We start from the raw sequence: 12702 nt of genomic DNA on the forward strand, positions 1-12702 counted from the left end.
TAGCAGTCCTAGGGAGGAGTTGAGGTTTGCTCTGTTGCTGTGATGAATTATCTTTTTGGTACTGGAAAGTCTGGAAAAAAATGGAACATTTTTTATCTCATGTTTTCAAACAAGGACTTATTGTCTTGTTAGTTGTCATAAAACCAGTTAGAGAGATAAAGGGGCATTAGCATCTGCATAGTGTTAACAACATCTGGAACATTATAATTCTGTTTTTAAAATAACAGATGAAGGCTGAGATACATGTTTACATGAGAAAAATTTTAAAAATACAATCATTCCCTGATGTGTGCTTCAGTCCTTGAGTAAAGTCTTTCAAACTCCATTTATTTATTTGTAAAGGATGAAGTTACATAACCTAAAGCAATGACATGTTTCAAGTATGATGGCTGAGAGGTGATGTTTTTTCAAAGGATGTGCATTTGGCACCAGTATGCTCAGGGTGATGGTCTGGTCACTACGGTTATTTTGCATGCAAATTCTATAACCACTAAAGCCCACAAAATGCATACATTTAGCATACATTTAGGAGAATCAGCAGCATGTATAGCTCATAGGTACAGAATCATTGTGTGATTTTCCCAGCAAAGTATTTCAAGAAAAACAGTTGTCTGAGGATAAGATGACATTCAGTGATGTTTGAAAGTAGGTATTTAGGAAGCTGCTGGAAGAAAAAGTTGGAAGCTGTGCAGATGCATACCAGTAACTCTTTCTCAAGTGCTACTCTAGTTATTACAGTAACACTGACCTGCTTGCCAGCTGACAGGAAATGTACAATTTTGTTCTGGTTTTTTTGAGATAAACTATGAGGCTTTTTTGATGAAGAACATATAAAGGGATGTAATAATTAAGCTATTGTTTTCTCTTTCCATTCTCTCTTAAAAGTTACTAAGCTGTTATATGAATGATGTTAAGAATCTTTTATTTGAGAGGCCTGTTGGTCATATTGATACAGTAATTCAGAAGCAGAACTATCCAAATCCAGAAAATCCCTGCTCAGTGATGTCAGCTGGAAAGAGGTTGCTCTGGGATCATTCCCCTGCGATTCAACTCAGTTTTCTGTGTTTCCTCTTGGATTTTTAACTAGAGAAAATAGAAATTAAGCATATTTGAAGATATTTATTGGAAGCAAATTTGGCTAAACAAGTGATCATTGAGCACATAAGAATAAAAAATAGTTGTTAGATTCTCTATTTTCTCTTTTTAAAGCTCAAGAGCACTGGAAAGAGTTGCTTGTTAGTTGATGTGGTCTTAATTTCTTAGATTCTAAAGTTCCTTTCATACCTGGAATAAATAAACAGATCTAGAAAGCACAGATCACTTAATACTAAAGAAAAATTCATGTAGACCAAATCAGATGGTTTTAGAGATAGCCATTTCTTTCCATTGATTTCCAAGGGACCCTATAGAGACCAGTTCAGATGAAAGCCACTTGCATTTAGGAACCACTATACTGCAAGAGAGAAGGACTGCATTCTCATATTTTTTCACTTAGTGATTTGCTAACAGGTACTTGCAGATTTCTGTTCTGGACTACTGAGCTGAAGAATGCTCCTAAAAATCACTAATGGTGATTGCTAATGGTGAACAGGAGCCTGGTACCCCAGGCTGTGGTGGCAGATACGTGCCCATGGTGGCCCCGGTGACACCAGTAAGACAGGAGATGTCCCCACTCCTCTCAGAGCAGAACTCAGGGTCTGGCAAGGGCCTGGGTGAAGATTCTCCTTCCTAATGCAGTAGTCCTCCTGCTGATCCCACTTTATTATTTTCAGACCCAGGAAACCTGAGCTGGGTGTTTCCTCCAGTAGTGAGAGGTTTCTGTCAGGGATCTAAAACAGATAACCTTCAGACCACAGATATGACTTGTTCCTTATCTTCTATCTTCCCATGGTTCACAGCTAACTAATGACCTAATTAAAATCTTGAGTTTTAAATACACCAATGATCTTAGGGAGTTCAGTGTATTGAGAGTACAGCAGGCATAAATTAGAAGGTGTTAGGCCGTAGGATGGATTTTTTTTTTGCAATACCCAGAATCTCTTTAAATTCTTTGTAAATCTGCAGAGTAGAACTCTATGAAAATGTGTTCACTCCTTTAAAAAAATTTTTATAGGCTTTTTTGAGGATTGCAAATGAGGACCAGGGAACAGGACAGTGAGAGGTTAACACTGTGTATTTTGTAATGTGATTATAAATATAAGGAGCTTTAGTTCATCAAAAATACACCTTGCAGGTAGTTTAAGTTCAGAGCTCTATGTGGTGGTTGAGGTCACATCTTTATATCTGTACCAGTTCCTGGGAATTATTGCTGTTATTTTAAATGCTCTCTGATAAGAAAGCAGAGCCAGATAAGAAAGATATCTCTAAGATAAGAAAGCATAAGAATAGCAGGCTATCCTTCTGTGAGAAATTAAAATGTGATTATCTAGGTGAAGACAGTGATTGTGAACTTTAGTACCATGATTCCCTTTACTTAGCTGTGGGGAAGGATTCATAGAACAACTTGGTGGGAAGAGAATGCAAGAATTTCTTTCTGCCACCTCTGAAAACTCACAGTAGCTTAACAGCTACAGAGGTTCCAAGCTGCACTAACATATCTCTGTGTGACCCATTGTGACTAGAAGGAATGTGTTGGAACACATGATTTCTGAGTGCTTCTCTTGCTGTATAGTCTATGTTAAAATTCAGGGTGTGCTGTGTCACCTAAGGCATTACACAAGCTGGGGAAATGTGGGAGATTTCCAGCTCTACCCAGCAACCAAAACCTTATGGAAACTGGTGGGTTTGGGTGGGTAAAATTATTTTACCTTCCTTTTGTTGTGGAGTGGCATCCATCTATATCAAGGAAGCTGTTAGCTTGAAATGAGTGAGGAAAAAAGAGTGGTAGAAAGCAAGTTGTCCCCTTTGGTAAGTTTTTGAGGTTGCTCCATTTGTAGTTTTCCATGCTGCCAGTATCAGACCAAGATGTGAACTTGATATTTGCTCCTATACAGCAATGATATACCCCAGAATAAATACCATTTTCTCAAATGAAGAGTGAGATTTAGTTGAGGAGATTTTTGGAACAGACCTCAACCATAAATTTAATTGGAGATCAATGCTGATTCACCTGTGCTAAAGATTAATCAATTAATTGTTTTCCTTCCCCTGAAGAATTTTGAGGAAATATTAAATCTTCTATCTAAAGAATGTAAAGGATACAAGAGTTGCAAGAACATGAAAACTAAAGACCAGAAAGCATTCCAAGTGTATAGTAATAGAGGTTTATGTGCATGTATAATATTGTATCTAATATATTACTATATATATACTAAATCAGCAACTTATTGATTGCTTTGGGATTTACAGGTCAAGATTTTTTTTTTGTAGTCTGTTAGTTTTTGAGCCTTAGTTATTGTTTTTTCTCCCATGGGCAGGAACATATGATGTTGTGCCAAAAACCTTAATTCTGTGAGATGTTCTTGTCTCACTGAATAACATAACAGGATTCATCTTTTCAAAAATATATTCTCCTACTAGCAAATGTTTCAACCGGAAAGGAATGTTGTCAAGGCTTTATAACACTGCAAACAGCATAGCAGGTGTGCTTTTCCTGTATTGATGTAATTTAAATGTTGCAAACAACTCTCTCAACATTATGGAAACACTGCATGTAACTTCTAGACAAGGCAGATGATCATTCTTCTGTCAATGAAAATGTATGGATAGGATGAACTAGTAATTTTCTTTCATGCTGATCATTTGTTTTTGCATATCAGGAGCTGTTGAACAGACTACTATCCTTTGAATATTTATTAATTCTCACTGCTTTGATAAAAGCCAGTGGGAAAACAAGTATTTGCTTGCTTCGGGGTGTGTGCAGCTTGCTTTCTTTACTGCTACAGTAGTTTCCATTAAACATTTCTAAAAACAAATCTGATGTTGGATTATCAGTTCTTTTTGCACTACTGACACAAACCTCTATTTACATGAATATCTCAGTAGCTGTGCTGTTGGCAATTGCTATCATAAGTACCCACAAGCTTCAATATCTGTGCTGCAGAAGGTAAAATCTGTCATGGACTAAGGACCACCTAGGCTGTGCAGGAGTTCATTGGATTGATTGCATTTGAAATGTTGGTTGAATGGGCTGTGGAACAGTCACATTCACTTGTTGGAAAGAAAAGTTGTTCCCCAGACAATTTTGTGTATATCCTAGAAAATGATAGAAAATGGCAAAATTCTTTTTTTTTTTTTTTTTTTTTTTTGCTGTTAACAGAAGAAATTGAAGCCTGGATGTTTTATTTATAGCCTGTAGCAGGTTTATCACATGAACAAAAGATAATTACTTTTATTGTGCACTTAACAGAAAAATGTTGTGACTTGGAAAACTACAGCTCTGTATTATGGTAGTAACCTGCTTAAGCATTCCATGGATTACTCAGGAATAGTGTGGCTGCTGACTGCAATTCCCCTTATACTGTAAACCTAGGATACATACATATGTATGCAAGCATAACTCATTGCATTACATACTTATATTTTGTATTACATTTCTTTTCATATTCATATAGTGACATTTTAATACATTTCATTTCCTATCTGAAAAAGTTGCCAAGTGTTTTCAACAAAAATCTTAGTCTTCAGGTGTTCAATCTTTAAATTAGCCAGTGGTCTTGCGTCCATCCTGTATATGAGTTTGGAGGACCAGGATTGAAATGGCCTTACTGTAGCAGCCATTCCATAGCAGTCTTAACACAGTAAATTGTTAGAAAACATGACTAAAAAAATGCTATTCAAGCCTGCTTAGGCATATTTTGCCTATAATTCACCAACACTTTTAGCCAGTGCTACTTGTTAGTAAGATGCTTAAAATTTCTGGAATGGCCTACAGTTGCTTCCTCCTACAACAGGACCGAGTTCACTACAATTGAGATGAAACAGCTTTATTCATGCCATGAGCTCCACCTTCACAAAAGCAGAAAGTGAAGTTTTGTAGGACATGGTTTCCCACTGCCTTTCCACTCCTGAGGAGATTCTGTTCTCACCTCTCCTGAAGGTTGTAGGACCAGCTGGAATGGAAGAAAAGCAGGAGACACTATGTGGCATGCTACAACATTGCCTGCTAACTTTATTGTAGTAGCTAGGGATTTTTTTCAGTGTAGGGAGAATTCTGTAGTGCTTTACTGACCAAAAGTGATCTCAATATACTAGAATTTTTGACACATTCATTTATAAGTGTAGTTTTATACTTGTGGTGAGTTGACCCTGGCTGGATGCCAAGTGCTGACCAAAGCTCTTCTGTTACTCCCCTCCTCAGCTGAGCAAGGAAAATAAATACAATAAAAGGCTGATGGGTCAAGGTAAGGACACGGAGAGATCACTCACCAGTTACTGTCATAGGCAAAACAGAATCAACTTGGGAAAATTAATTTAACTTTTTACCCATGAAATCAGAATCAGGCAATGAGAAATAGAATACCTTCTCCTCCACCCCTTCTTCCCAGGCTTAATTTCACTTCTGATTTTTCTTCTTGTTCTCCCTAGCTGCAGGAGATGGGGAATGGGGGTTGCAGTCAGTATATCATACATTTTTTTCTGCCACTCCTTCCTCCTCAGATGGAGGGCTCTTTATCCTCTTCACCTGCTCTGGTGTGGGGTCCATCCCATTGGAGACAGCAGTTCCTACAAGAACTTTTGCAACATGAGTTTTTCTCATAGAATACAGTTGTTCACAAACTCCAGCGTGGGTCCCTTCCACAATGTGCAGTCCTTCAGGAACAGGCTGTTCCAACACGGGTCCATCACAGGTTCACAAGTCCTGCCAGGAATCTGCTCCAGCATGGGCTTCCCACAGGGTCACAGACTCCTTTTGGCATTCACCTGTTCTAGTGTGAAGTCCTGCAAGGACTGCAGGTGGATCTCAGCTCCACCATGAACAGCTGCAGGGGGACAGCCTGCCTCATCATGGTTTACACCTTGGGTTTGTGTGGAAAAAGTCACATTGCCAGAGGTTTATGTCCAGAAACGTGACAGAAGTAACTTTATTCATGAACAAGGGAGTGGCCATAGGGAATTTCTCCATGGGGTCTCAAATTGCTGGAGGACGCAGCCTCCTTTTCAGCCTAATTTTCCTGGACCCATCACTCTTTCCATTTCCCCATTGGCTAAGGTACTTGGAAGGTGCAGACTTCCCAATTCACCTATTAATTGTTCCCCTTAACATGCACACACAAACCCCCCACACACCCTGTGTATAACATAGCTCTATTAAATCTTTGTTCTTCTTCTCAAAGTTCAGAAATTTAGCACAACCTTGGCTGAGCAGCTTTCCATGTCCATTGGTTGTATTTTGTGAAACTCGTAATTTTTTCTGTTACTTCCCTACCTACAAGTCCCTGGGCCCTATCTACAAGCAGATTCACACCATCTGTTTGTAAAGACACATTCATCTTATTCCTTTCAAGTTGCAGGGAAATCTGCACCTGGAGCACCTCCTCCCTCTCCTTATTCACTGTCCTTGTTGTCTGCAGGGCTGTTTCTCTCACATACTCTCACTCCTTTCTTCTCTCATTGCAATTGCTTCTCTGCAGTAACTTTTTTTTTCCCTTCCTAAATCTGTTATCTCAGAAGTTATCCTAGTTGCTGCTGGACTATGTCTTGGCAAATGAAGCTGTTAATGCCACCTACAAAATATGTCATGTTTGTAAGCAGAGGTAGAGAGATGCTAATTCCACTAGGGTTAGTAAAGTCTTGCAATGAACTAGATTGATGTTGGGATTTTATTTAGTGCATGTTTACAATATACTGCATAACTTATCATTATGTGCCTAGGGGGATGTCACAAATTCAAAGTTACTTAAGTATATTTTTGTTGTTTAAATAACATTTGTTTTGACAATCTCTTTTATTTTGATATCTGCTCTTAAAATTACCTCCTGTGGGTAGAAAAATAACTCTTGTCATTTCAATAACATTCTGGTAATATAATTTTCTGACAATAATTCCATATTTTTGCAAATAGGAAATTGTGTACTTGAAATTCCTTCATTCCTTTCTGCGTCTGGAGGCTATGTGCATTTCAATTTTTGAGCTGGCTTGAATATGGAATACAACCTTAAGTTGTATTCCATACTATATGCATACATAAACAATGCATGTTGTGTTTCTTCCAGTTTTCTGTAGCTATGAATTCTCTACCATTCTCAAGGAAGAAAGAAAAACCCAAACTCAGTATGAAACCTTAAGGCAAGGGCCAGTGAGTTTGAAAGATTTTGTAGCTGGATCATCAGCACACTGATTTTACTTTAGGCACCCACTTAAATGTTAAAGCAGAAATTCAATGGATTAGAGTAGTCATTTGATTGTCCAGAAATGCAGCCTGTCTTTGGTGAGAGGCTCTCAAAGGATTCATTATTCAGTCCTAGATGCGCTGTGTTTTGACTTACTTGCAACTGCAAAAGAAAAGGGTGAAATGTAATTTTTTTGGTCTCTATCAGTGTGCTCAGCTTTGTTTACCTTGGAAGATAGGTTCTTATTCCAAGATGTTTACAGTCTGAGATCAGATTTTGGCACCCTTGCTCATACTGAATAGCATTAGTTAGGGCTCAGCTGCTGCTCATTCAGGTCAGATAGATGAGAGTTAGTCATCAATTGAGATGGTGGTATTTGTGTAGAGCCCCGATGGTGATTCAAACATCTTTCTGTGAGGCAGTGATGCAAATGTTTTTCTGCTGCTTCTAGCTGTTTATCTATACATCTCTTTGATATGAGTACCATAAAAAAGCCTTTGCTTTAAAAAAAAAAGCTTTAAGAAGGAAACAGAATGAATGAAACTGGCACATGGAAGAGGAGAAGGAATTTTGTACAGAGAGATTAGCATAGAGGAAAGCCCTGTATACTGAGCGTGGTCCTGAGAAACAAACCTTTAAAGCTGGCAGGTTTTCACAAGGCTGCCAATAGATGAGAAATGAATAGTTTGTCTTTTTAAACATTGTCTCCTGCCAAACCCAAATCCCCTTCTCCCTTTTCCAGTGCAGTATTCAGCCTGCAGGATAAGAGAATGATGAGGTAGACAGTTGTGGTGTGGAAGGGATTCAAACAATGGGAATGAGATTTTGATCTTTTGGGACTTCTGTGAGACAGAGAGTGAAGAGGAGGAAAGACAAACTGGTCTTCATTTGCAGAAAGGGCTTTAATCTCTTCTGTGCTGTATGGCTATGGCTGAGAAGGGAGTTGTCTTCCTGCTTTTATTAAATTTCCAGACATTTAATTTTGACCAGATGCACCGTGCAATTATGGCAGCTGATGGATAGCTATAAATGAATTAGTCTTTGGCAAACTGAACTTTATTTCAAAAAAGATTAGCATCATGGAAGATACAGGAAAGCAAATTTTGTGATGGGGTCAGTGCATTTTTAAATGCTCAGATTTCTGGGCAGAATAAAAGGACGCATTAGTGCAAAGAGGCAAAGTATCCTCATTTCTAGGCATACCTCTGGAACAGACGCCTTGCTGCTCTTCCCACACATCAAGGAGGACTAAATACCAATGGTGAAGTCTGAACCTTGCCTCTGTTAGCTGAAGTTTCCTTTTTGCTTTGGTTCATGTTGGGGTTATAGGTAGCATTCCTATCACTGCCTCCATGCTCCCCACGCTAATTGTCATGAAGTACAGAAGATTCAAGCCTGCTTGGTTCCCAAGGCTGCTAATGAGCCCTGGGCTTTTCTCACCCTTAATGAATCAAGGTTTGTTTGTGGGGGATTCTTGTCCTTCTGTCTTTTTCCCTGGCCAGGGGAGGAGTCAAGAGTTCACACAACTGAACAATGACTTTACAGTGTAAAGACGACGCAGCTGTGCCATCTGAAGCCATCCTCAGTTATGAGCAACAAAGCTTAAATAGATTGTACTGTGAAGAGGTACAGCTCTGTGAGTGTGAAGCATAGCTTTTGCTTCTGCTTCACTGACCCGTCTGCTTGCGGCAGTGACGGGCCCTTGACGGGAGCTTAGGCAGGGAGAGTTGCGTAGGGCGACTCTTTCAAAACCATTCTCTGTAACGATGAGCACAGGAAAAGAAGCAAAATGAAGTCTCAGTTGATCTCTGATGGGGGTATACTGCTGCCTTCTCCAGAAAATCCCATGCCCTCCATTCAAAAAATCGTTGATTCTAGTCCAAATCCACTTCAGGGGTTTAATAAGGTCACTTAAGTAAGCCGTAGTTCGTATGTTTTAGCAGTAGAGAGTACTCATACGAAAGTGGATACTTACACAAACTCCTCCTAAGCAAATCACACATTTCTCTATCTCACTACATTTTACTATCCTACTGTCTAGAGGCTTTTCTTGTATTGGAGGTTGGGATCATCACTAATTTGGGCTAAGCTATTGTTTGGCATGTACCTAATTAATCTTCATTTAGGCATTTCAGTTACAGCACTGTGTGCTCCTGTGGCTATATTAATCTTACTACAAACGTGTATGCGAGATACTTTTTGGCATATGTATACAGGTATATATGCACAAAAATATAGCTGCACATAAATACAGCTGCATGTGTTTTTGAAATACATAGGAGTATATATTATATATATCATACATATATGTAGGATATCACCTGCTAGAAACATTATTTCTTGTGTTTAAATCCATATATATATTTGCCCAAATAAACAGAGATGTACTCTAAATGATGTGCTATTGCTATAGTAGCAAGTGAAAATTTCAATCTGATAAAAAAATAGAGATTTTAAAATTATCAGTTATAATACTCTGAACTAATCCTTGCACAATGCCATACAAAATTGAAGGATTTTTGGTTTTTTAAATTTTACTAATAGATGAGTGAAGCCAAAAGCAGCATCTGCAAAAGAAATCTAATTTTGCTGTAATAGACTTTTGAAGTTCATCATTTTGGATTTTAATAATGCACAGAAACATCTGCTGTTTTCCTTGATTGCATAAAAGAGAAAGGAAAAGAGAAAAAAATTAAGAACATTTGGGTTTTTTCATTCTTAAGTGAACAGAAGGTGGGGGGGGGGATAGAATAAAACAGTTTAAATACCTTGATGTGTGTATGTGCAGGTTCAAAACTTTTGATTGCTCTCCCGCCTGGCATGGTGGGTTGATAGACCAGGGAGCAGTGGCGAAAGTTGACAACCCCCCATGGCTGACCCCTCATGTTTTCTCTTGCCTAATCGAATTTTACATGTGTTTCCAGATAGCTGATCAGCTTCCCTGGATTTCGCTGACGCCACAGGAAAGCTTTGCCTGAAGATGGAAACACTGGAGTCAGAACTGACCTGCCCTATCTGTCTGGAGCTGTTTGAAGACCCGCTGCTGCTGCCTTGCGCTCACAGCCTCTGCTTCAACTGCGCGCACCGCATCCTGGTCTCCCACTGCGCCACCAACGAGCCGGTGGAGTCTATCACCGCCTTCCAGTGCCCGACCTGCCGCTATGTCATCACCCTCAGCCAGCGCGGTCTAGACGGGCTCAAGCGCAACGTCACCCTGCAGAACATCATCGACAGGTTTCAGAAAGCCTCCGTCAGTGGGCCCAACTCCCCCAGCGAGACCCGCCGGGAGCGGGCGTTCGATAACAACAGCATGTCGTCCTGCGAGAAGGTGCTCTGCCAGTTCTGCGACCAGGACCCTGCCCAGGAGGCAGTGAAAACCTGTGTTACCTGCGAGGTGTCCTACTGCGAGGAGTGCCTGAAAGCCACTCACCCCAACAAGAAGCCCTTCACCGGCCACCGTCTCATTGAGCCTATCCCGGACTCTCACATCAGGGGATTAATGTGCTTGGAGCATGAGGACGAGAAAGTTAACATGTACTGTGTGACTGATGACCAGTTAATCTGTGCCTTGTGTAAACTGGTCGGGCGACACCGTGACCATCAGGTGGCAGCTTTAAGTGACCGCTATGACAAGCTAAAGGTCAGTGTTACCTATCAGTTTTTTTAGCCAAGCAGTGAGTTGTTGGGAAGGAAAATACTCTTTGGTTGCATGCTAAAGTCCTCATTCTGGCAGCAGTTGGGAAAGGCAGGTGTGCAATCTCTAAGACACACATACAGATCTGTATATGCGTTTGCTCACCATGTAAAAGGTGCCAGATTTTACTTAAGAAAAAATTCCTAACTTGTGTTTGGGTTTCTCTAAAGCTATCAAAAGGAATATGCAGTGCAAAGTACTGTTCAGGTGAATTTTCCTACCTACCTGCAGCTGGCAATGTTTTGCGCTGACTTCACATACGCAGACTGAAATGTCATGCATTCTTTGCACACGCTTTGCTGTTGATCATTTTTCATTAGGTTGCTTTCATTGTGAAAAGCCTTTCACATCACCACTAACAGGAGATGCATTTATCTATGCTGGCTTCAGGGATGCCAGCTGCCCATCCAGCCAGGGAAGCCGAACGCTGGCTCTGCTCTTCCCGCGCTGCCTCCCAGCAGGCTCGCAGGCAGTGCAATCCTAGTAACAAAGCCAAAATTGTTTCTGATCTTGCAGCATTCCCACGGTTCCTCAAGCTTCTGGAACATCTCCTGCCAGGTAGCTGGGAGGCTCCCGCAGCCTGGTCCTGAGCAGGACGCCCTGGGCAAGGTGGCAGTGGGCAGCCAGGTCTCAGGGTGCTCTGGAGGCTCTCCAGGCTGCCAGCAGAGGCAGAGCTCCTGCTGAACATTGAGGCCAAGGCAGGTGGCCTCACACCCACCTGGGTGTACATTTCTCTCATGCTGATTCCTGTGCTGCTGCAGAGCCAAGGCAGGAATTGGGCATCCCCCACTTTCCTCCACCCGCTCCCTCCAGACTGTCTGCATGTGCCTGTGTGCAGCTGTGGATGGAATTTTTAAACATGGACTGCAATCCAGAAATCACAAGCATGGAGAGCAGGGTTCATCTGCCAGCCTTCCCAAACAGAATTTTGAACGTGGACAAAACACTGAATTATAGGTTTAACTAACTTAAATACTTTCAGATTTAAGTGTGTGGCTGCACTCATGTCTATGATAATTTAGGTGCTCGCTAGTGAAATCTGCACACACATTCTGTGCAGGTTTTGCCCCTCTATGCTATGCAAACATGCACATCATATTCATATTAACATAATGAAAGACACTTCTTTACCTGGACCCGGTAACTTCCTTTCATCTCTTAAAGACTTTTTTATTTACCAAAAAGTTGTTATTTTTGCTTTCTTTTTTTTTTTCTGAACTAATTTCTTATTTTAATAGTTTTGTCATTGATAACATTAGCATGGGCCATAAAAGTGAATAGCCACCTGGATTTACTGTGCTTTTTATTAATCCAGTGAGTTTACATCCTTAACAGGTGCTACTATTTAGTGGCATAACAATGTATTGATTGCCAACTTTATACCAGTAGGAATACACTGCTTAACATGAAAGACCTTCAACATTGCATAGTGGATAAGCATATTTTTGATGATGTAAAAAAAAAAAGGAGTAAACATTTCTTGGTCTTGTTGCACATAGATAATGCAAGTCTTGAAAGAAGACTTTAAAAGGCCTGTCTTCTCCCTTGTGATCTTTGACTATCATACTGTTGATAGGATGAAAATGAGTGTATTTTTTCATGATCTGTGTGTTTTCTGTGCAAAGATAACTAAGAAAGCTTGAAGCTCAAAAAGATAAATAACATTCACATTGGATGTCTCCCAGCTTAGCTAACCTAAAAGTAAGGCAACTGAAGTTCTAAGCCTACTAAAGTTTT

The 12702-nt window shown here is 40.2% G+C and overlaps 1 protein-coding gene across 5 annotated transcripts in view; it reads left to right on the forward strand.

Annotated features, from left to right (window-relative positions):
• The window catches only part of MID1 (midline 1), a 325446-nt gene that overhangs the window by 219555 nt on the left and 93189 nt on the right, over positions 1–12702 (forward strand). For all 5 annotated transcript variants that reach the window (XM_036388501.1, XM_036388509.2, XM_036388529.1 and 2 more), the window contains exon 2: positions 10196–10911. In XM_036388501.1, the coding sequence (XP_036244394.1) occupies positions 10252–10911 (660 nt within the window). In that variant the 5' untranslated portion in view covers positions 10196–10251. The remainder of the gene's footprint in view (positions 1–10195; positions 10912–12702) is intronic.

The sequence above is a fragment of the Molothrus ater genome, chromosome 2 (genome assembly GCF_012460135.2).
Source record: "Molothrus ater isolate BHLD 08-10-18 breed brown headed cowbird chromosome 2, BPBGC_Mater_1.1, whole genome shotgun sequence".
NCBI lineage: Eukaryota > Metazoa > Chordata > Aves > Passeriformes > Icteridae > Molothrus > Molothrus ater.